The sequence below is a fragment of the Prinia subflava genome, chromosome Z (genome assembly GCF_021018805.1).
Source record: "Prinia subflava isolate CZ2003 ecotype Zambia chromosome Z, Cam_Psub_1.2, whole genome shotgun sequence".
Taxonomy (NCBI): domain Eukaryota; kingdom Metazoa; phylum Chordata; class Aves; order Passeriformes; family Cisticolidae; genus Prinia; species Prinia subflava.
Genome location: NC_086283.1, coordinates 68,217,849 through 68,242,646, shown reverse-complemented (window position 1 = coordinate 68,242,646; position 24,798 = coordinate 68,217,849). Strand labels below are relative to the sequence as shown.

The window sequence follows — 24,798 nt, the reverse complement described above, 5'->3', positions numbered from 1 at the left end:
ATTATTGTTTTTTTTTTTTTTCATGCTGTGCAGGCATTTTAATGCTTCCTCAGTGCTGCTGCTGCAGAACCAGTGCAATGAGATCAAACCTGGTGCTGCTGTGCTTGTTTTTCTAAGTGTAATTCTGAGTAGCCTCCTACACATTGTCACTGGAGTTCTGGAGGTTTGTAAGCTATGTCTGAAACAGCTGAAGAAAATCGTGTGTGTTTAAGCTAAATAGTTGCTTAAATAAAAGCAGACTAGTGAGAAGGTAGTTATAACCTAGGGTGATGATCACAGATAAAGACAGTGACTGGGAACATCTGTCCCTGTGATCTTAGGCAAGCCACTCATAATTTGGTGTCTCCTCTTTGGCATAGGGAGGGTGTAGAAGAGGAGATATCACACACTGATCCATGCTGTGGAATTGGTTTGAATTGTGATTACTTAGGGAGTTTTCTGAAAGCAGTACTTTCAGAGGAAGTTCTGAAATTCTTAGAAGTAAAGTATGCAATAATTTATTTTGATGAGATTTAGCTCACCTGTGTTATTTAGTTCTAGTGTTTTATAGATCATATAGTCAAACCCTTAAATTTAAGATTTCTTTCTAAAAAAGGGGGGCAGAGAATATTCATATATTAAATTACATATATGTTAAAATATAAATATTTGTGGTAAATACATAATATTAAATATACAACAATTTTAGAATATAAAACAGTTGTGTTTATCAGTGCATTCTTGGAGGATGTTTATTGAACTGTGTGTTCCTTATCTTTTACAGAGAACATTTTTAACATCTATGCTTCCTTCTCTTCACCACCTCCTTTATCTGGTGTTTTTGACTTTGTGAAGGAAACCTTTTAAATTTAAGATAGATTAGAATCCCCATTTGGCTGTTCAAAAAGGGTATTTAGTACAAAATAAGTATACTCTGTAGGTATGAAAAGCTGAAACAGTTCTTTTGCCATTTGTGTCGGGTGCTTGTGCTGTAGAGCTAGGAATGGGAGGAGACATACTGATCAATCAGAACTGTCTTTGCCCAAATGTTTACTCAGGTAACTGTAGGTCACAGAATGCCATGACACACACACAAGTAAGATTTGCATATTCAAGTAAGTTCATTACTTTATTTCACTTTGTGTGTAACATCATTAATATGACTACAGCAGTTTTCTCTTATGCTTTAGGATCTTCTCTGTAAGCTTACTAGCCAGCTTAGCTTTTAACATACCAAGACTTTGTAATAACTGTTACTTAGTAATTTAATGTCATTAAATTACTAAGTTAAGTAAATTTAATGTCATTTTCCTAGAAGTAAATTTATTTTCCACCAGATTTCCTGGGTAGTAATTTATACTCTTCATCAGCCATATGTTTCAATGATGTTATTTTTGATTGACACAGGATGTGGACCACAACAGTGGAGGATGAAGTCCTTCTCAGTAGGCAAAAAACCCAGAGGTTTTATGACAAGTGGAGCCTAGATTTCAGTTTGAAGTATGTGGTTTGTCACTTCTTGTACTCTCTGCAATTATTCATTGAATAATTTGAGAGGTGCCATGCTCTTTATTCAATAAACCCTGTGCCATAACAGAACGTAGATGGAACAGCAGGAGCAGAGTTGAAGGTGGTGTTTGGGTGGCAGTTTATGTTTGGAGGTCACTGGGGTGTGGTGTCCTTGAAGGGATGTGAAACACCTGTCATGGTGGCTGTGCTGCCAGATGTTGGGAAGGCCCTTCTCTCTAATGTGGAGCATTCTCCTGCTCCATTTCTGGCTGTGCAGTTTTGTAGCTCCACTCTTGCTATCCATCCTGTCTCTTGTATCCTCCGCTGAGTTGATTCAGCTTCTGTTCAGTGGTGAGTTACTGAGTTTGTGAGCTTTCTGTTACTCTGAGTGAGCAGTGGCTTCACTGAGGTGTGGGAGTGCTGAGGCTGGTGAGCAATGGGAGCAGTAGGTAGTGTGCCACATGCAGTAGGAGAAGAACCATTGTATTAACCCATCAAAGTTGTCTAATTGCATTTTGCATATTTCAGACTTAGGTTCTATTGTTCCTTTAAAACTGTTCTTTTTGGTTGAGTTTGTCTTTGAGGTTGAGGTGCTAGATACCTAGTGAATGTTGGATCTGTTAAATTTTTAAAGCTGCGTTGGCTGCATTTTTGTAGAAAATGCTTTGAAAACATGGGCTTCTTGGCAGGTTACCTTAGTGATGCTGGAAGGTGTGATTTAGTCCAGGATAGGACATGTCTGCAGCCTAGAAGAAAGTAGTATCTAAAAACTGTATTGTTACATGTAGAAGAATCCTGTGAGTACGTTTGTGTATTTAAGCACTAAGTATTTTCCATTTTATGTCTTTATATTTGAACTGAAGTGAAGTAGTTAACATGACTGTTAACATCTTTCAACAGCTTTTTAATGTAATGATATAAAACAATCTTTAAAAGTATTCAGTGTTGCTTTAAAGGAGTTCTGCTAGCTTATAATGAAAAACATATTTAATTTCATGTAGTACTGATATTTTTGATGTCAGTTTAAATGTAGATAATGTCCATTAAAATACAGCTTTCTTAAATCTTAAGTAATTGTGCAGTAATCTTGGGGGATGAAGTAATACTATAGAGGCTGAAGTCAGGGACATGATTGCTTTAAGGGTCTTGGGAGACATGTTGCACTTCTAACCTCAGCCACTAGTATTTTCTTAGTTGCACCTTGCCAATGCTTTCTTCTTACTGAACAGAGAAGTTCAGTATAGAATGTCTTTTAGGTTCTGTGAAAGATCACCTCAGTTGGCACTCATTCATTGCTTGCAATGTTCCAGGAGCAAGTTGTTCAGTGTATCAGGCAATTAAAGTTTCTGTGTAACATTTGCTGATGGTAGGCTGAGGCATCTTTAAATTTGGAGAAATAAAACAATGATGAAACTTTAATGTATGATTGACAATAAAGAGAGAGGGCAGAAATGATGAAGCTTGAATTTATGGTTAACAGTAGAGAGGGAGGGCAGAGTTTTTCCAACAGACATGAGGAAGACAGAATAACTAAATTTGCTCTTCAGCTTTTGTCAAACTGGGATAAATGTCTTTGCAGAAATGCTCTTGTCTTTGCTTTTAATTTTTCCAACAGCATTCACTATTCTTTGTTTTCGTGTAGAACATTTTGACACCTTTAAGTAAATTCTGTTGATTGTACTTTGAATTTTCTCCTGAAAAAGAAGGCTAGTTTTTTTTAAGGAAATGGGGTATTTTTGGTCTGCAGCTCTCTCATTTGCTGCCTGTAGAAATGTAGAATTTTTAGCGCAGTTTCAACCAAGCTTGGGTTGTTATGCCTGTGAAGATAAGTTCCCATAAGCTTAATAAAAAACAATTTAGATACTAGATATTTATTAACAATTACCATGGTGAAGGAAGGATATGTTTTGTGTGGTAGTAGCTTGAGAGCTATTCAGCTTGCAACCTGTAGTACTAGGGAAGCAGTAGAACATCTCAGTGTGCAAGAAGGGAACATTTTAATGTGGGAAGAAAGAAGGGGTTTTGTGAAGAAAGAGAGCTGAAGATGTATCAGAGGGTGGCCTGGGAATTCTGTGGAAATGTGGAAGATACCCAGCAAGGTGAAATTACTACACTGGGGCTGTGTGGGTGTTGAACCTAATCTGTAGACAGCTAAGTTTAGTTAACTTTGATGCTTTTGAGGAATGATTCTGTCTTAATCTTCCTAAGTACTACATCAAGAGTTTACTACACACAAGTATCCTCATCATCATGCTGACATTTTCTCATTTTAGTGCTTGAGAATTTTGTTTTGATTTAAAATCAATGTAGTTAAGTAACTGCCATCAAGACCTTGACAAAACAGATGTCAACAGCATCAGGTTATTTTGATCTCAGAACTTTTAATTTACATCAGATGATTTCATATTCAGTGTTGTTTGAATTTGTGTAAAACACTGGGAGACTTGTTTTTTCCTCTAAGTTCCATAGGAGAGTATTGGTTTAAATATGTTTTGTATTACATCACTAATGCTGAATCCAAGATCGTAACTGTGGCTAGTGTTTTTCCTTAAATTTGTGTCACTATGCATCTTAGGCTTTCAATATGAAGATGTCAAGCATGATTCTATTTGGTGTGGTTATCTATACCACTTTATCTATACCATTTTATTCCATATTAAACTTATAATACAAGAAAAAAGCTTTATAGCCTTTTGAAGACTATAGAACTGTACTTTCAATTTAAGAAAATGTTTTAGGTATATATTCCAGTGAAAGCTATGCAAGTGAGAGATTTGCAAGTGTATATTGTAGTAAAATACTTGGAACTGCTGTAGAAGGTACCTATCTAGTTTATGGAGACTTAAGACAGCAGTCTCATTTGATTCTCATGTAGTTTGTTATTGTTAGAAAGCCTTGACAGAATCATAGCTGCAAACCTCAGTCTGGAGACATTTTCCTGTAGTGTGTGTTATCCCTTTCCTCACATGTGGAGTTACTAAATTTCAACATGTCTCCTTGTCTTAAATTCTTGAAGTAGGATCTGACGATGTAATTAAAATAAAGTGACAGGAGGAACTGTGTCAGAGAACTAAAAATACTTTTAATTTTGGAAACTGATCTTCACAATCACTGTGGAATTACAGAGCACATTATGTATTTTAGCCTATGCAAAATCTAACCTGAAAACAGAAATAGTATCTTTTTGACTCTCAGAAATGTTTTGGGTTTTTTTTTCCATGTAGCACTGGGCACTTCACTATGGTACTTAATTTTGTCTTCAGATGTAGTTATGGTGTTAGATGAAATGCAGTACTCTGTGATTTGTTTTCTGATTTTTAGATGTATTAACTTCACAGTTTCTCTGGCCTAGCCTTAGGCTAATCTGAACCTTTCTGTTGTTGAACCTTCTGTTGCTATAATAGTTGAGTGCCATGGTGCAATTATTCATGTAGAAAATTGAAGCTGCCATTATGTAGTATTAGCTAGCTCAGCATTAGCTTTCTGTCAGCTGTAGACAATGTAGCCCATATAAGTCTGTATGGTTGTGGTGGTGGAAGAGTGGAGAAACAAATGATTGAAATATTGCTTAACCATCAGTTTTGTCCTTTCTGTGCTCTTTTTAGTAAATCAGTTTTAATAGTGGCATTATTAGACTTCTAAAAATGCTTCCTTGTGCTATGGCTCTCCTTTGTGAAAACTGACTTTCAGCTTTTACTCTGAAATGGTAGTTACATAAAAGTGCAAGAAGGATGCACACACAGAAGTTCTAACCAAGTAACTGCATGCACCTGCATGGAATCCTAAAGTGAACTTGGTAGGATTTTGTGGTGAAACCCTATGATGAACTGTAATTCGTAGATTAGGACAAACTTGCCTTTTAGATGAATGAGAAAATAAAAACGTTTATGTTGTGACCAGAGATAGCCATCTCAGCTGATGTTTGTTTAGAGTTAACAGAGATTAAGAGATTGCTTGGAGATCTTAATTGCTACAGAGTTAGTCCAGGCTGTCATTTGTGGAAAAATTGTATTGAGGGTGACCCCCAGTACTGTACATGTCTTCTGATGTGACAGCATTTTGTCCAGAACTGGCAGTTGGTGGTGCAGAAGGATACATTATTGTTCATTAGGTAATAGACTTCCAAATGACAAAATTAGGTGTACAGAACAAATACGGAATTTTGGATATTGGGAGCCCTCAGATTTGTTCATGTGATTTTAAACTTTGGTACAAGAAAAATTACACTATTTTAACTGGAATAGACTTCTTAAACAAGCTTCAATAAAGATGAGGTAGGTTTTTGGTTAGTTCTTGTACAGATAAGTGGTTGATTCAGTGCATTAGTAAAGCTGTTCCTCTGTTAGATTTTGTGCATTAAAGGAGGACTATATGTGGCCATATGTGGTTTGTTGATGAACTTTCCCTACGGAAATGCCTATATATATGAAAATTGAAATGCTTATTCTAGAATCTCAAATTAATTATTTTTGTTGAAAATAGTGTATGGCAGTTGATATGGTAAGAGAAAAATGCAATTTTTTATTTAATGTATTTACCACTGGAGATGAAAACAAGAAGAACGAGGGCTTGGTTATGTAAATTTTTGTTCATAAGAAAGATGCTTGGATTTGCCATGACACTTTCAATTAGGCTGCTTCTATCTTCTTACATACACACACTCCTTGTCCTAATCTACGAATTCGGTTACCTAAACCCTTGTTTTCTAAGAAAATCATATATATCTGTAAGAGTAAGCAAATACACATCTTAAAACAATCATATTTTTTAGAATTGCTGATAGTTTAACTTGTACATCAAAATGAATAAATTCTGTTCTTGGTTTTGCAAAATTTAGCTGAGTCTAGAATAGGTTGTTATTACAGAAGACAGATGTGGAAAAAGACTGAATGCTGTGAGAACAGTACTGTTGTCTGAGTTTGTAGTATTTGTAGTATGAATTTCAGATTTTCTACGTTTTAAGTATTTCTGAAGGAGTTTTGTTGGGTGGAATCTTGACTTATTTTTTCTGCAGTACAAATATATTTGTAACATTGAAATGATGATTTGAAAGTGAATATGACTGTTCTCCATCTCAGTGGAAGACTGTGGTAGATGAAGTACCCCATAAAAGCTACATGTAATGTTAGATAAAATCTCTTGGAAATCTGTGGCAGAGAAACTTTCTCTGCAGTCTTCTAGAAGATGTGAGGAGAAGCTGTGTTGTTAAATTACTGTCTGCCAAAAATCATGAGCCCTTGCGATTAGAAGTATGTGAACAGAACTTGAGAGGTGAGAAATTGCAGAGGTATGAAAATGCCAGAAGACTGAGTGAATTTAAAATGCCTTGTGCTGAAATCAGGGCTGTTTCTTTATTGTGTTTCATAAAATAATAAAATATCCTGTGTTGGAAGGGTCCCACAAGAATCATTGAAGTTCAGCTTGTGGCCCTGCACAGGGCACCCCGAGTCACACCATGTCCCTGAGAGCATTTTCCAAACATTTCTTGAGTTCTGTCAGGTTAGTACTGTGACCACTCCCCTGGGGAGCCTGTTCCAATGCCCAGCCACCCTCTGGGTGAAGAACTTTTCCTGATATCCAACCTAAACTTCCCCTGACACAACTTCAGGCCATTCCCTCAGGTCCTGTCACTGGTTGTAGCATCTCTCTAGTTCTTCTGTTCACCAGACCTTGCTTCCAGTGGGCATACATCTCACTTTTCTGCCTTGTTTCTGAGAGAAGATTCCTGCTAAGCCAAGCTGTCCTTCTGCCTCCTCTGCATGACTTCTGACAATTTGGAACTGCCTGTTCCTGTGCCCTGAGAGGCAGTGCTTGAAAAATGACCAGACCTGATGGAGCCCATCACCCTCAAAAGCCTTTTCCCAGGGCACCGTACTGGTACTCCAGACATCTTCAAGTGAACTCTTGTCATGTCCAGGACTGAAATTTTGCTATCACTTTTCCTCATTATAACAGAGTTTGTAAACTCAGTTGCTTTGTGGTGACTGTGGCCAAGATGGCCACCAGTCACCACTTCGTTTGTGAGATCCTCCTTGTTAAGAAGTAACAAATCAAGGAGGGCACATTTTGTAGCTGGCTCCATTAGTAGATGTATCATAGGGCTATTCAGATTTAGGACTGTTCTGGACCTATTTGTGCTGCTTGTGTGATGCTCCCAATTAACATCTGACAAGTTGATGTTCCGTTTTGAAGGTGTCCTTTAGCTCCTCAAAGAGTAATTCTCTGGAATTGTTGTCTTGGCGAAGTGGCCTATAGTAGACTCCTATGATTACATCCACATTTCACTTTTTTTTTTTTTTTTTTGGTCTCTTAATCCTTACTCAGAGACTGTCAGCCTGCCATTTCTGGCTTCAGGCTACATTCTAGCCCTTCCAGCTCTCCTGCTCTCCTGCCCTGCCTGTCCCTCCTGGAGAGCTTGTGGCCATCCAGCATGGCACTCCAGTCAAGGGGCTCATCCTACCAGATTTCACTTATTCCGGTGATGGTGCTCATGATGTTGGTGTGAAACATTTGGATGTGATCCACTGTAGCTGACACCTCATGGACCAGTTTAAGGCTCTCGCTAGCACTCAGTTCCTTGAGTTTTGGCATACTATCCAATCGCTTATCACTATCAAACCTGTTGATGTCTCTTTCCTTCTTCTAATCTAGTTTAAGTCTCAATCAATTTTTTATTTTCCTCTGTAGCTCTTTCGTTACTGTATGCTTTTCTTAAAAGTAGAGAAAAATATTAGTATACCGATTCTAGTAGTAATGTATGATTTTGTAATTGCAATGTGAAGGGTAATGCTTATGCTACCTAAGGGAGCAGTTATGGTTGCATGTTTCATTTCATTCGTGGGCAGTGCAATGTTCTATTTATCTACTTTAATGTTCCCATAATCAGTTTATTTAGGAGTAAATCTTGAAAATGAAAGAGGTAGATAGCAAGTTGTTTTTTATAAAGGTGACTTACACATTTGAGTATGAACATTGTCATGACCACACTTTGGAACATGTAAGCATATAATTACAGTGGTGTTCCTGCTGCTCCTGTAGGACCAGGCATTTGAGAAATGTATGAATAAAGAAGATGCTTAAATGAGTTGTTCCTTTATTCTGCCTTATGTAGTGTCCTAGAGAGTTGTTGTTGCTGCAGAATAGGGTTCTTATGTGGCCTATAGTCCTCAGTAGTGTTAACTGGGAGATTTTCAAGCAGAGATTTAGAGAGATGTGTAGATTTATAGCTCTAATCTAGGGATACTTCTGCAGATCTTAGGTGTGTGACTTGTCAGTCAACTGAAACACTGTTGTAATTTTTTCTTTCTTGTCTTCACTGCGTCTCTCCTTACTTTTCACACAGTCTTTTTACAGTGCTTGGGAAATGTAGCAGATTACAACAAGAAAAAGTGAAACCTCTGATAGCTGTTGTTAATTGTGCATGTCAGCTACTCTGAAGTTACTTGCTTTCTTCCAGTCTTGTTTTATTTTTTATTTTCAGTCTATACAGATTATAGGTTTACTTTATAATTGAGATTAATTACTTTTCCATGTAATACCATTTTGACCTTTTCTTTGATAGTTTCTTTTGCCTTCTCTTTCTCTTCATACTTGAACACAGTCATTTAACTCCTGTGATACTGCTTTGTCAACTTGGCTTTGATGGTGTGTTAGCCATTATCGTGATATTTAATCATATATTATTTTGAATTAAGAACAGTTATTTAAATCCTAGCAATATTCCCTGATGCTGGGCTGAAGTTTATGGTTCAAGTGTGCTCATTTGTGTAGGCAGAAATGAAAAAAATGAAAAACAGAAAATCAAGCTGTGAAATGAGGATGACATGTTTTTCAGACAGATTGCCCATAACTATCATATAGCAAGAAAACAATTTTGCAAATTATTTAGAATGCTTACACTGTATGTATTTCTTTTACACTTCAGATGTTGCATACCTTTGAATGATGTCTGTCTTCTGAGCCTTAAAAATTATGTTGAGTCTTTGAGACAAATCTGCTGCATCTTCCTTAACAGTCTAAAAGTGCAGTTGCAAAAACTGTACTTTCATTCTGTATCAGAAATTTTCACATGCTAAGTAATTTCAAATATGACATAAATATATCTCTTTGCCTTTTGATCCTTTTTCTCCAGAATGTGAACATTATGGTGAAGAAAAGATACTGCCATCAACATTATAACACTATCATAGGTAAGCACAATACAAATAAATATAACCACGAAAAGCTTTCTTGTTTTTAAGGTAAGTACATCATAAAATATTGTACAGGAGCTTCAAAATTAAGAAAGTGATAAGTACTAACCTTTTTTTGAGTTAGTTGCAGATTATTTTATTAGGAAAATGTAAGAGAACAGCTGCGTCCTGGAGAAACTTGTGACAGGAATGCTTACATATCTTCCTTTTGATATGTAGTATGGGAAAAATGTGTGGGACTTGTTTGGTGAGCAGGTATCTTTAGAAAAAGGTTCTAATTTCAGTTTATGTATGAAAGCTTACCTATAATGTAACTGGAGTATCTGTTCGTTCAGCCGGAGGAAAGGGGGGGACATAAATTACTGTGTAATAGATTTGTCCATATAATAAGCACATTTCTGGAAATCGGTGTTGTTTGTAATGTATTTGGTACACTAAACATTCTAGGATTGTTTATTGTTAGTTCTTTTTGAAGAATCCAGTAAGATATAGATCATAATTCTTCTTTTCTTTGGTACCTAAAACATTTAGTTGCATTCTGGTGCATCAAATGTGCTGACCTTCATTCTAAGAACTAAATGGTGACCTTGAAGTTCTACTTCAACACACAATGTCACTGCTTCCCACTGAGTCAGTTCCTTTGAGATGCGTGGTTTAGAGGTTGACTTTAGAGTATCTGGTGGTGCTTGAAAATCTGCAATACTGTGTAGTAATGTATCTGTATTTTTCTCTTGAATGCTTCTGTCTAGTACCTTAAAATACCACAGCTTTCATTACTCAGTGCTGAACTACTTTTCTCTGGCATTAAGCATGTCATCTTGGATTGTAATCTGCATTTGTGTTTTTTGATTGCTCTCAGAACAAGCTTTTCATTCCCCCTTCCACAGTATTGTGATCATCTTTCTTTGCCAAACAAATTTCCATGTACTTTATTGTTCAGGTAATAGGTTAATCAGGTCTTGATTAATGATTTTTAAATGTCATCTAGTTATAACTATGTATAATTTAGCAGATGCAACTATTCATGTGACTGTTCATATTATTTGGTATATTTCACTGCTACCTCTTTGATTTTTGAAATTTTATGGTAAGCTGTGATGTGGGTAGCAATTTTACTTTGTGAGAAGTTGGCTTCCAAAATGAAGGTGTCTTCAGCTCAAAGCATTAAAAATAAGCTCCTGGTGGCTACCTTTGAAATGGGCTGTAGCACATGAATACATTTTTCCAGAGGATGTTCTCCGTTACTGCAGTGTATTCCTGACATTGAAGCAAATGTAGGAAAATGATTTTGGACAAGTATTTTAACTCATTGTGGAATTTTGCTGGTGTAGAACGTTCTGAATTCCAGGGTTTTAGATCACTGTCATCAAATAGAAAACAATATCCATTGTCTTATGGCTGAGATTTAAAACCAAAAGCTTTCTTGTGGTCCGTTATTACAGTAGTAAAATAACGTTGTTTTTGCTGAAATCCATGTGGGAATTAGTGTCTAGGCAATGATGGGAGAAGGGGAGCAGGGAAACACATTTATGACAGAAGTATAATAGGGGAGAATCAGTAAATATAGTTTATTTTTAGATTCTAGGAGTTAATGAAAGAACTCAAGTGTCCTTGCCATAAGTTTATAATTTGTGCATCTCAGTAATCACAATTCAGAAAATATATTTCTATAACTTCAGTAACTGTGCAGCTTGAGCATTTGCTTAAAACAACAGATACTATTGGAGGGAAAATATATAAAATGCGGTCTTTTGAAGAGCTAGCATAAGATGAAGTGAGTGTGTCCAAGTGTCAATTTTAAGTGCTTTTATTCAGGAAGAAGTTTTATAGGGCTTTTTTGTTGCTTTTTGAAAAATAACTATTGCTTGAAGTGTTGAAATTTTAGCACACTTGAGTCACACCAATATCTCTTGCTGTTCTATTCTAGAAATAGAGAGAACAGATCTGTAAAGCAAATATAATTAGTTACAGCTTAATTGTGTGATTAGTTGAAGGGAAAGGTAGTTTTGTACAAGGATCTTAGTGTCTTGAGTAACTTTGTTTCTCTTTTACCAGAATTCCTCTAAAGACTAGGAAATACTCCTGGTGTCATGCATTGTGGAAACACGTTTTAACCCCAGATTCCACCGAGGCTTTGTAAACAGGATGAACATGCTGCTGTTGACTGCTTACTGACAGTAACCTGGGCACTTCACTCATGATGTTTTCATTCTCACGTTGTCCAACTGGAATTTGCAGATACTGATTTTAAAAAGAGGAATAAATCAAAGTGGAGTACCGTAAACTTGACATGGAAAATAAAAAGAAAGACAAAGACAAACCAGATGAAAGAATGGCACGGCCTAGTGGGAGATCAGGCCATAATCCACGTGGATCTGGTTCTTCAAATTCTGGAGTGTTAATGGTTGGCCCTAACTTCAGAGTTGGTAAAAAAATTGGATGTGGTAATTTTGGAGAACTACGGTTAGGTAAGATCCTTGTTTCTTTATTTCTGTTTACATTATTCAAGGCCATTTTTATGCAGTCTAGGCAAGAAAATTTCTCTGTGAATACCATGCAGCTCTTCAAACTGCCTTAAAGCTTCAGATGTGCAAGGCATATTGAACCCATCTTTTGTGGCTTTACCCCAGCCAATGCAAGCTTGATGACATGAAGAATCTGTATAGCAGGATACTTTCTGGGACTAAAATGTTTTCTAACTCTGTGCTGTGCTCTCCTAAATTCAGTTGGTTTTCTCTTCCAAGATGCTGGGAGTTACATCATGGTTATTGTAGCAGTCTTTTCTGACTTCCTGAAGCACTTTATTGAGGTATATTTAGGGCTAAATGTATGAGACACCTCCCTATCCTGTAGGTCTGGTAGATCTGTTAGAGATACCATAACTAGGTACTACAGTGTTTTTAATACCAGCGAGCATGGAAATTCCTTAGTTTCTTTTCTGATGTAGTGAGGCTAAACATCGAGTTGCTGTTAAACAGGACAGTGAGAATCCATCTGTAGAGAAAATTTGGGATCATTCAGTTGCTCTAGTTCTCTGCTGAGCAGATGGCTGAAAATCAGATGATGGAGAAAGCATAGACTGAGAAGGACCTATAGAGTTTTTAAGAATTTGGGCAGCAAAGCTGGAAATGTGCTTTTGGAAGACTGTATGTTTAGTTTTGGGGACTTGTATTTCCAGGATGGTCAGCATGATGAGCCAGTGTTATCAAGATGAGTAAGTTCAAGTATATGTTAATAAATACAACTTGACATTTAATGACAAGAATTTATTCTAGTATTGTTAGAAGGCTTGAGTTAAAGTGCTTCATGCATTAAATAGAGGTAGGTTTCTAAGTTAGATATTTGAGAGGATGGTATTGTTTCTGTTGATCTTTGCCTGTGGTAGAACTAATACTCACTGCCCTTCAGACAATATTTGTGATATAGTGCTTGCATAAAGTATATTATGTTCTAATATAGTGCATTCTGGGGGCTGTCAGGATGTAAACAAGCTTAAAAAATTGATACTGTAGAGGGATTAAAGGCAATATTGCTGCAGCTCTGACTTAGAACATTGAATTTTGCAGTGTCAAAGGTACACTTGTTACTACGATTAGATTAATTTTGGCATTTACAGTGTTACATCCACGCCTTTGCAGTCCACAAATCAGGCTGAAAAATCGCTCTTCCTCACTTCTCAAACTTTTGAGTACTGCCTTCAAATCTGTATTTTTGTTTCTAACCTCTCAATGAACTAAATCAAACCAGCAAGATTAATTTTACGTAAAGGCAACTGCAAACTAGTAAAATTAATTTTTTGTCTGTCTGTTATTTTGGTCACAAAGTACAGAGCTGATTAAAAATTAATATCTGAATAACTCATTTACTTGCAGCTATTACAGTGGAACCATGTATTTTATTTTAAATACAATATTAAATTAGTTAAGTCCTATAGTTTAATAGTACTGAAATAAAATAGAACAAGTAAGTAAAAGAAATAGGAGGAAGATTATGGGGCAGTGTGTTGTCCTGCAACAGTCACCAGGACAAGTACAGCTGTTTTATTAAAATGTTTCTCATTTTAATATCTGTGGGTTTTGCTTATGTTCTAGATATTCCAAATACCTCTTTATTGTTTTATGTGAGGTAAGATGTTTTAAATGTAAGTTACTGAAAGCAGGAGTTAATACTGCTGTTATAGATTTTGATTTAATTTTTAAATTTTTGTTTTGCTACAGTAGCAAGTACTTAGTGTGCACCCTTTCTACAAAGACATGTGCAAGCACTTCGTTTTTTATATGCTCTTCTGAAAATGGGAACATATTTTGAGTATGTGTCCTAAGGTTATACCTGAGGAACTTAAAGGAGGAATAAAGTTGTAGAGTGATGAAGTTGTGCTCAAAAGATAAAAATTCAGTCATGTATCAGGAGCTGTTGTTCTTCCACCTGAGAAGAAAGTGGTTCAGTAGTGGCTTGCGGATCAAATCGGAAATTGGCTGTGTCTAGAAAATTACTGTCTGTGATGTTCAATCCTTAGCTTGTAAAGGACTAAATTGGTTTGGATATGGAGCTGTTAATTTTAAGACTCTTTGTTATAGTTAAATTAAACTGATACAGTTAAGATAAACCGATAAGGTAGTAAGAGAGAACTTGTTACTGTGGCAAGTGATGCCTTACTCAATATCGGTTGTGTGTTCATGGAGCGATCAATGGTGGTGTCATATATATGTGTCTGCTGTATTTTAAAGAGACAATTGTCCTGACTCTCCTGACTGGAAAGTTAGTATTCCTCCTGACACCATTTCAGAATTAGCATGTCGTTACAGCTTTTGGAACTCAATATCCAGTTACTTAACTGTAATGGGATTTGTTACTCAGCCTAGGTGATGTATGTAAGAGATAGAGTGAGCAGGGCTCCTGCAGGAGTTTTTGTTAGTGTTTCACAGATTGTAATACCATCCAAAGACACAGAAACAACTTCAAACAAAGTACACTTTTTATCAAAAATGTAACTGCTATTATCATCAGGTAAGAAATAGTTAGGCTGCCTGGATATGCCCTCTAGTCCCTACGTATGTCTTGGAGTATACTTCCTTTTGTGGGTCAGGTTGTGGCATGCTGCTCATATGGATTATGTTTGTTGTTGTGAAACCCCCAGGTAATTTTTTTTTTGTGAAGTTGATCCACTAAGACATGCAAGCTTTTAATGCGTCTTGTGTCAGCTTTAGAAGTGTACTCTATTTTTTAAAAGAATCATTAGCACTTCTGTCTTTGACTATTGGTGTAACTTGGTCAAAGCATGGTTGTGGGTTCAATCCCTATATGGGCCATTCACTTAAGAGCTGGACTCAGTGATCCTTGTGGGTCTCTTCTAAATCAGAATATTCTATGATTCTGTGTAACTGTCTTCACAGGGAACTCTCTAGTCCTGGTCCATGTCTTTTCCCTATTTGATTTTGTTAACAAAACTGAGCAAAACATCGGAAATTCAGACCTGAGTAATACTACTGAGAAAAAAATGAGGATTATTATTAGGAATAATACGCACTAAATGCATTTGAAGATTGTAAAGAAACAAAATATGTTGGAAGTGACAGCTTAATTTATCCGTTATCTGCAATTTTTAAATTATACACCTATAAAACTTAACATTTTAGTCATTGCATACATTTTGAAGTGATGCTTATTGAAAAGTTCTTACTCAGTTACAGAATCCCTTTTAAGGCAGCAGATGCATTTTCCAAGTGATGTAAGCATATCAGTAATGCCATTGTCCTGTCCTTTTAGCTTAGTAAATTGCATAATTGAGGAAAACAATAGTTCTCAATGAATTGTTTACTAGTTAATTATAGTTTTAATTAGTGGATGATGTTTCAAAATTATGGTAATTTAAAAATCAATTTCAAATAGTTTTCAGCAATAATTATGAAAATGTAGAACATTATGTTCTGGTTATTGGGATTTACCAGTTTTCAAGCTTTTTTAGTACATAAAAATATTACAAACTTGGTGAAATATCTGAAACTCTGTGAAATTTCTGCCTCTTACTCTATTCAAGGAAAAGTCCTTTTTAAAATAAGGTATTGAACTATAAACTCACATTGCCAAAGTCACTGCCAGAACACCTAGCACCTTAGATGAGAAATGTTTTGAAGACTTTCTTGATGTTTAAATGGCATTTTCTTTGAATAGAAAAGCCAGTGTCTCACATTCTTCTTTTTTTTTTTTTTTCAAGGAAAAAATTTATACACAAATGACTATGTGGCAATTAAGCTGGTAAGTTAATATTTTTTTAAAGGATTTGGGATGAAAAACTAGTTGGATTTTTCTTTTCAGATGTTAATGGTTTGATTTCTTTAGTTGAAACCTATAATATTTTGTATGATTTCATTGAATTAGATAAAAGCAATTAGTGATAGATGTAATTGTATGGTTTGGGCATATTGAGGGAAACTAGTTTTTAATTGTTGTCACTGTTTTCAGGGCTAAAGCTATGTTTGCAAAGTCAGTGATGGTTTAGTGCTGCTTCAAGGATGTGCTCTGCAGCAGTCATTTTAGTAGATTCTTTTGTTGTCCAGCAAGCAGAGGAACAACAAATTTACTGTGTATCTTAACATCAGATGACTGCAGAGAAACTCCAGAAATTCTTGAGACTGCATGTGTTTTAACGTCCTCATTCCTGCCCCTAAGTATTTCTCACCTCTGACTGCTGGTATTCACACATCACTTTGGTAGACATGTTATATTTGCAATTCTGTGTAATATGTTTTCTTCTCTTGCAAACATGATACTTTTGGATATTTTGTTAATATGTCATTGTTTGGCTTTTTCTCAGTCATCAGAACTGCTTTGGTTACACCATAATTTGCTTTTGGGTTTTTTTAACTTCTTGGTAAACGACTGTTTTCTTAAATGAAGTCTTTCATGATGAAATTCTCTTGGTTACGTTTTATCATTGAAGGACTTGCAGGACTCCAGTTAATTTCTTGTTGCTGCAGTAGCACAGAAATTTTTACAAATCATAGTAAAGTTAAAGGTAAACTGTGGGAACAGAAATGCATGGCTTTAGATAAGAAATCTGAAAAGCATTACAAACATATAAACACCTGAAAAATACTGTGTCACTCTCCTTGCTTTGGAAAATATTTATTTTGGGAGTAGTAAAAGTTTTTAAAACATGCAAGTTTGAAGTTGCTACAGAACCAACATGGTTAAGTATCTCAGTAATTTACTGCTAGTGCTGAAAGAAGTCTGAATATGTAGAGGATTTTTCCATTTGTCCTCTTACATTAGTGGCATGAAAAGCTATAAGGTCTTTGCAATGAAAAACAGATGAAGGACTCCTAATGAAAATCAACACTGGAGCTTGCATTATCATAGTAAGATAAAAATACATTTCTTGGCAGGTAGAATTAGTGTATTCTTTTAGTATGGTTCTCCCTTTCAGTGTGTATTTTAGGTAAATACTTATTTCCAAATTTGAAGGGATTTGGGTCACAAGGTTCAGTCTGCTAAAAGCAGCTGCATCAAACTGTAGGATTTATTTGGATTTTGTAATTTTTTTCTGTTCTTCTCCTATTTGAGACAGTGGCAAGACTTTTTTGTAACAGTTACAGATACAGTGGCATATCATTCTTTTCCTTTTTTAATGTAAGCTTTTATTTTCTCTGGCACTTTTACCTTTGTGCTTTCAGAGCAGTCATTAGGCCTATGCTGAGCCCTTGTTTTGTTATTGTAAATGAGACACTCTTAACTTGCTCTCTGTTTTGCATGTGTTGTAGTTCAAGTTTAGCCTTCCTGAATGGGGTTACTTGAATTAAGTTTGCTACAGTTTAAGCAATTACCCTTGGCAGGCGTGGTTGTTCTAATCTCTCCTGAAGTATCCCAGAATTTGAATTCCACACGGTAGCATTCCACTGTTGACCTACTGTTGTCTTATGAGCAGCAAGACATCTCCTATGCCAGATGTTTTGTGTGTCAGTGGTAACCATATACACTAGTGCAGGAGGAGTGTGTGGGTTTCTCTCAAGTGCAGTGACTGGCTGTGTTTATACAGGAGCTTTCAGGAATGCTTATGATGTTAAAAGTGTTTTTTATAAATGAAGTTTTGACTCAGACTTTTTAATTGTTTTGAATTAATGTTTCCCTTGTGGACAAAATTATGTAAGTGTGTTCCTGTTAAGGTGCATAGGGCAGCTTCAGGACTTGTGAAAAAAATAACTTAAACAATTTTTCTATGTGAGGTCTGAGGGTCATACAGCATATGCATTTTAAAGTATAATGTTTCTATGTAAATGTGTATTTCTTTTGATAAAACAGCTGCAGTTCCGGAATCTTCCTCTTAATCTGTCTTAGTCCATTATTGCCTGTCCTGGTTGGGGACTGTTACAGGTTGACACAGTTCGGTTTTTAGTTAACTGGAAACAGACAGGCAACTATCTGAGTTAATTTTAAAATATTGACATATTGTTGGACCATTGAGGAAGCTAGATGCAACTTTGAGGAATACCCATATAAAATTCTGAGGAAGGGCAAGTCGGACAGGTAACATCGAGCCGGGCACTTCTCTTAGGACGGCCTAGGCTGGCCTGGCCCGGCGCTGCCGCTCCCTTCCCCTTGGGGGGAGTCGGCTCAGGCCTGGCCGTGCCTCTGGGCCCTGGAGCCAGCAGGGCCGGGAGGGAGCGGCAGGAGCAGGGCCCTCATAACACCTCTGGGCTTGGCCCAGGGCAGGAGCTGGGCCCTCATAACACCTCTGGGCTTGGCCCGGGGCAGGAGCTGGCCCCTCATAACACCTCTGGGCTTGGCCCGGGGCAGGATCTGAGCCCTCATAACACCTCTGGGCTTGGCCCAGGGCAGGAGCTGAGCCCTCATAACACCTCTGGGCTTGGCCTGGGGCAGGAGCTGGCCCCTCATTACACCTCTGGGCCCGGCAGCCCACCCCGATCGCTACCGTGGGATGGGCAAGGACCGCCCCTACTCCACCTCCTCCGGTGACTCCCGGGCTGAGAGGGGAAGGGGGGCGGGAAAGCCCAGCCTCGTCAGAGCAGCTGATCACATTGACCACTGCAGAGCTAGGCAGACTTAACGCTTTCTGGGCAACCCGAAGCTTTCAGAACTGCAGCCCTTTGCCTGAGAGAGGAAGGAACACGTAGCCAAACATGATCGAAAGTCAGTGAAAGAACTGATAAAGATTATCGGAAGGAGGGATTGAGGAAGTGGACATTTCTGACTGGACTTCTCTGGATGTAAACCATGGAAACTGAACTAACATACCCCTTCAAATCATGGGACGATATGCATTTAGGAGATGTGCAAATTTGGGTGTAGATTTTGAACAAAGGTGTGTGTGATGGACTAAGTGATGCTGATCTTATGAGATGCTTGAACAGAGATAGAGATAAGTCCTTTGTGCTAGTGAAGAAGTGAGATAATGTCTCTGTTCTTTGAGAAAAAGAATCCTTGTTCCTTTGAGTTGTGTATCTTTAAAAGGTGATCCCCTAATATGCAGAAGTCTAGACCCATGACCCATAAGCAGCCTGAGAAACTGCTAATGGGAGGGGTCACAGAAGCAAAGTTTTTTACAGGGGGGCTGTTGTTTTTTGTGGCAGTTAAAACCCACCAGAAAACTGGTTTTTAGTGGGGAAATTCTATGGGACATCGAGAGACTCCTCTCCCAAAGTGACGAAAAATTATGTTTGAATGGTGAAACTGGTGAAAATGGTAATTTTGTCTCTCTATGTTGGTTGTGGGAAAGTGAACAGTTTGTGGGGAAGGGAGAAGGGTTTTGAAGAGTTCAAATATTCTTTTTTAATTTCAAATTTTTTTTCCTTTTTTCCTTCCTTTAGTGTATATTAGTAAAACTATCTTTGTAACTTTTAAGTTGGGCCTGTTTTGCCTTATTCCCTCCCAAAAGTCTATCTCACAGAAAGAAAAGAGAGTAAGCACAAAAACCATCAAAAATTTAGTGCGTTAGCCGGGAAAAGTCTGAATTAGCAAGCATGAAACTACTACAGAGACTCCAGTTTGAAAGGTCAGAGTAGACTTTTTTAAGAACTATAATGAAACTCTTAAGAACTGGACTTTTACCAGTTCAGTGCTGTGTGGTGGTGTTCATATGTTTCTGCTGGTCTTTTAGTATATACACTGATTTCTTGTGATCAGACGGTTCTTTAGTGATAGATATTTGGTGTGTAAAAGCTCTACCTTTGCTGCTCACCTCTTCTTATTGTTAGATTTACTACTTTTATTACATGACCCAGTACTCGACTTAAATCTCTTATTCACTATTCAGCTTTTCATTCTCCTTCGTTATTTTTCCATTTCCCTTTGACACATTTCTCCACTGTTCAAACTTACCTCCTCTGCAGATGCTTAACCACTACCAAAAGACTAGCTAAAGGAATTTCTGCTTGAGCATGTCATGACCCATCAGTAGGGGCCATGATGTTCATTTTAAAGTCTCATCAAGATTCAACAAAGACACTGGATATGCTTTAGGGAGCTTCTGTGCTTCTTTGTGTGATCACCTTGTTTCCGGCAACCGGCCCACTATTTATACTTAAAAGGTGTTGGCTAGCAAGCCCTTACATTTGGAGACTTCTGCAAGTGCTGAGTAGCAAGCCTGTAATTTTTACAGTACACTTCAATAAAGTCTCAACTCCCTCAGCACACTACTCAAAGGTGAGCGCTCACAAACTACGTTTCCACAACTCCCCACTCCCACCATAAACTTCAGTACAGAGAATGGAATAGAAAATGGTAGCCATGCTTTGTGCAGACAGAGTCTCTCTTTGCCCTCTCCAGAGGGAGAGGAGAAATAAAAGCAGAAAAGGAAGAGAACAAAGAATATCATCAGTCCTTAGATCCTGCCTTGGTCTCGCTGGTCCAGGGCTGGAGTTGTGTCACAGTAAAAGAGAAAGAGAGGTAAAAGAGAGCAGGGGAGCCCAGTCTGCTTCCTTTCACAGTTAACCTGGTGTGGCTGCTTACATGAATGAGATTTTTTGTGCTGTTTTGTTCTTGGATGCATAACCAGCCCTTGGACCCCTCCTCCAGGGAGTGAGTGCAGGGTGAGGAAGTGAGCACAAGTCTCCAGGTGGAGCAGCGAGCTGGCTCAGCACTGCGCTGCTGCACCTCAGCAAGACCCTCTCTTCTAATCACAGCTTTCCTACCAGAACAGTCAAAATGTTAGAGACAAAACATACTTATGGAGGGTCCTCCACACCACCCAGTGGCTCAGACTTTCCTTACTATTGGTTGGGCATATGGTGCATCTTTGGCTGTGGTGATCTCTGTGTATTGGACAGAGGGTTAGAAGAGAGAGGAAACAGAAGACAGTACACAGCTAATCATAGTTGCAAATAAGGTTTATGCTCATCATTAAAACCAGAAATCTGACCAATATTACAATCCTCATTTGTATCAAACACCTTCTCCACCTCATGATTTAAAAACAAAAGAAATCTGGTGTAAAAAGCTTAATTCTTTAAACCAGTTCTTTGGTTGCAGTGTTTGGAATTGTTCAGCAATCTGGTCAGTAGCTTCCTGCATCTTTGCTCAAGCCTCTTTAGTTCAAATTGTAACATTGTGCATGGTGACAGAGCACTCCCATTCAGTGAGGCTCAGCATCCCATGTAATATTTTTTCAGTAATGGGTATGCTAATGCATCCATCTCTGAAGGGTCGAATTGAGCATTGATAGGACACAGGGAAGGAATTCAGACACTGCATTTCCATCTAGCATGGTATTCTAGTGTTAGAAATAAGGTGTTTCATCTGAACTCCTCTAAGCCAACCCCAAAGGGGCTGTATATTTCATCATTCTTCAATTATAAGTGTCAGTAAGATTTAGGATAATTACTTGTGGCTCTGTGGTAGGCTAATTCCTGCCATCAGGTACTACCATCAGATACTACTCTGAAAAATGTACGGGCTGTTGGTCGTATTACAATTGTAGCAAGTACAAGTATATCTGTTCAAAATCCTAATACCAAGTATGAACTGTATTTCAGAGGGGATCTTCAGGTCAAGTGTTACAAGTAGTGAACATCACAGTGTACAAACTTACAGGCAACAGAAAGAATCTTAATTCCTTTCTGTGTGAAGCAGGGCATGGCAAGGCAAGGCCAAAAGCCTTTGCTGTGAGGCCTCCATATTCTTACAAATCCTTGTATGAGCTCCCAGGCTAAGTTGGAGTCTTACTACAATAGTTCTTGTTTAACAGGATGAAGGGAAAAGGATACGTTCTGGGTCACTAGTGCTAGGTACAGATAATAAAACAACAGCAACATGCAGTCAAAAATGCCTGATGTTAACATCAGTCATTGCTTTGTCATAGTTCTTGTAGGAAAAGAAAAAGGAAAAATACGTTGTCCTAAACCAATGGTTGAAGAAAAGGTGCTATCTACTGGTGTGAACACAATGTTCTTTATCATGGGCTTTATTATGGTAGCTATCCATAAATAGCTGCTGAAAGACTTGATTCATTTCTCCAATAGTGAAAAAATCTGCTAGAACTGATTGTTGTGGGCAGTACTTAAGTTTAATTTGGTTCTTGTCTTTCCTTTTGTGAAAGATACAATTGATGCACAGTGGCCTATTCCTGTACCACTGGAGCAGTACAGTGGCTGCCATTGTCTCACTGGATGGTATTGGGCTTGGGTAAATACCTGAACCACTGCATTAAAACTATGTGCTTTTGCCTGTGCCTGGACTAAAAACCTCCCCTGGATTAGTCCAAACCTCCATGTTTGAGGTGGGAATACATAGTGTCTTCCTTCTCATTTAATTTACCCTGCAATAACTGTGAGATTTTTGTTACTGTATACAGCAGTATTTTGTAGCAGTTTGTTGACCCTGTCCATCATCTCTGGTTTCAGTTTTAACTAGTGGTCCAGAATCCAGATTCTACATCCTGCAATTCCTCATGAAAGATTCTCTCATACACATCCTGAAGCTGTGCCTGAAGCCTGCTAGTATGACCGTGCTTGACATCAAAAGCCCCTCTGCCTTCAGCCTCTTTTCCTGCTCACTCTCAGCAGCAAGCAGCACCGTCTCCTGAGGCCTGCTTTCCCTCTCCAGGAAACCTAAACCCCTTGACCAATAGGCAGAACACTGGATGAGGGATCAGGACTCAAAAGGATCATTTACCTGCATGAAAACCTCAGATTCTCAGTATCCCTCAGGCTCCTATTCTGAAGCTTCTTTGTCCTCTATAGCAACTGCTGTCTACACTGCTGTCTTTCCTATAGCCACTTCTCTGGCTTCAGCCTCTTCCACAGCTGCCTTTTTCTCCTTGCCCAGCACTCCTGTGGTCCTCTCCTTCTCCTCATCCTCATGCCTCACTGATTTTGATTCCTTTACTGGGTGAGTCACTCTGTTTCTAAAAATCTAGTAGCCTAATCTTGCCTCTTCATTTCATGTATTAGTTCGTTATCTGAGCACTTGTGTAAGTTCTTGTACTCCCAAGGCCAGCGTCTCATCCCTACCATGGTAACAAACACATCTCTCAGTATTTTCTCCTTCTCTGTAGCCTTGCAGAGCTCCAGGCATAGTAATTGGGTAAGATCTCTCTCTATATTCAGCAAAGATTCCAATTTTGCTCTTTCATTTCTCTTTCTTTCCAGACATCTCTGTAAGTGATTTACCAACCTCAGCCAAATCTCATGGCTGTTTTTATAAAGAGTCAACCAAGACTTGCAAATGTTTTGTGACCAGATTTTGTAGTAATTTGTCTCTATCTTTTGCTATCTAAACATTTTAGTAAAAAATAGTCTGTCTCATCTTATTCTCTGTATGAATATTTTTGTAAAGAGTCAACAGAATTTTATAGAAATGTCCCTTTCTTTTTGGTTTCTATCTGGACATTTTAGTAAGGAGTCATTAATGTTTTTATCCTTTTGTGTTTCCATCAGCATGATATACAATACTCCACATATGAAAATGAATATAGCTCATACTTTCCCATAACGGGAAGGGGTCCATGCTTGGCATTTCCTGGGCTGTCATGTCCTGCTTCTCACTGTTCCTGATGCATCCTGTACCCCAGTCAGAGATGGAGAGATATCTGAGCCCATCCCAGCTAAAAAGAGCTCAAGAGCTGTTCAGTGCCTCTCAGCCTCATGAGAGTCCTGTCTGTGATGCCAATTTGTTGTTACAAGCCATTGGTAGGAGTATGATGTTTGTTGTAAATTCTTACCAGCCTAAACAGCAACAGCAGACCACACGCTGGGGAGCTCTTGTGCTTTATTATACACTTGTTATAACTCTGCACCCCCACTATTACTCTGAAAAGGTGTTGGCTAACAAGTCCTTCATTTTGTATGGTAGGGGGGAAAATATGACAGCTATGCTTTCCCCAGGCAGAGAAAGGGATGAGAGAAATTAAAGTGGAAAAGTGAGAGGGAACAAAGAAGTTCACCCTCTGTAGATTCTTGCAGCTGGTCATGCTACATGGGTGGTCCAGAGCTGGGAAAGAGACAGAAAAAGTGGGTGAGGGGGCCCAATGAATTCACATCCTTTTATAGTGAACCTATTGCAGCCTTTTATGTAAACGAGACTTTTTATCTTATTTTGTTTGCACATCCACAGGCAGCTCTTCGAACCTTTGTCTGGGAAGTCAGTTGTGGGGGGACTGAGCAGGAGCAGGAAGCTGGCTCAGAACAGTGCTACTCCATCTCCATGGGATCCTTTGTTTTGATCACACTTCTCCTGTCATAACAGTCAGAATATTTGAGACAAAACATGCTTATGCTTAGTCCTCCACAGAACTGCTGGAAATGTCTTTGGGTAAAAGATAGGAAGTTACAAAGTAGCTATCACTGCCTTTTAAACTATAATCTTTAATTCACCAATTCACTAGTCCACTCTTAAGATTTGAATTACTGAAACTGTAAGTGAGGGGTGTGTGTGGAAAGAAGGTTGCACTTCGTTTCAAGGGCGTTTGCGTTTTCTCTGGTTTTTGTTTTTAAGGAATACCATGGTCTAGAGTCACACCTTTTCAGAATTCCTCTAGAACATGTTGTAAATCCAAATCTAGTGCAAGTCTGTTTAATAGACTGGTCTTTTCCTTTAATATGAGCCTACCTCTTAAAGATTCTTTTTTCCCCGGAAATGACTTTTGTTTGCTATTGCTTACAAATAT

At 38.0% G+C, this 24,798-nt stretch overlaps 1 protein-coding gene across 9 annotated transcripts in view; it reads left to right on the top strand.

The window, feature by feature from the left end:
- The window catches only part of CSNK1G3 (casein kinase 1 gamma 3), a 72,684-nt gene that overhangs the window by 2,668 nt on the left and 45,218 nt on the right, over positions 1-24,798 (top strand). For 6 of the 9 annotated variants that reach the window (XM_063422519.1, XM_063422512.1, XM_063422513.1 and 3 more), the window contains exons 2-4: positions 9,620-9,677; positions 11,736-12,148; positions 15,895-15,935. In XM_063422519.1, the coding sequence (XP_063278589.1) occupies positions 11,971-12,148; positions 15,895-15,935 (219 nt within the window). In that variant the 5' untranslated portion in view covers positions 9,620-9,677; positions 11,736-11,970. Of the gene's footprint in view, positions 1-33; positions 164-1,386; positions 1,480-9,619; positions 9,678-11,735; positions 12,149-15,894; positions 15,936-24,798 lie in introns of all 9 variants that reach the window. The other 3 variants (XM_063422516.1, XM_063422514.1, XM_063422515.1) reach the window with 3 other exon arrangements.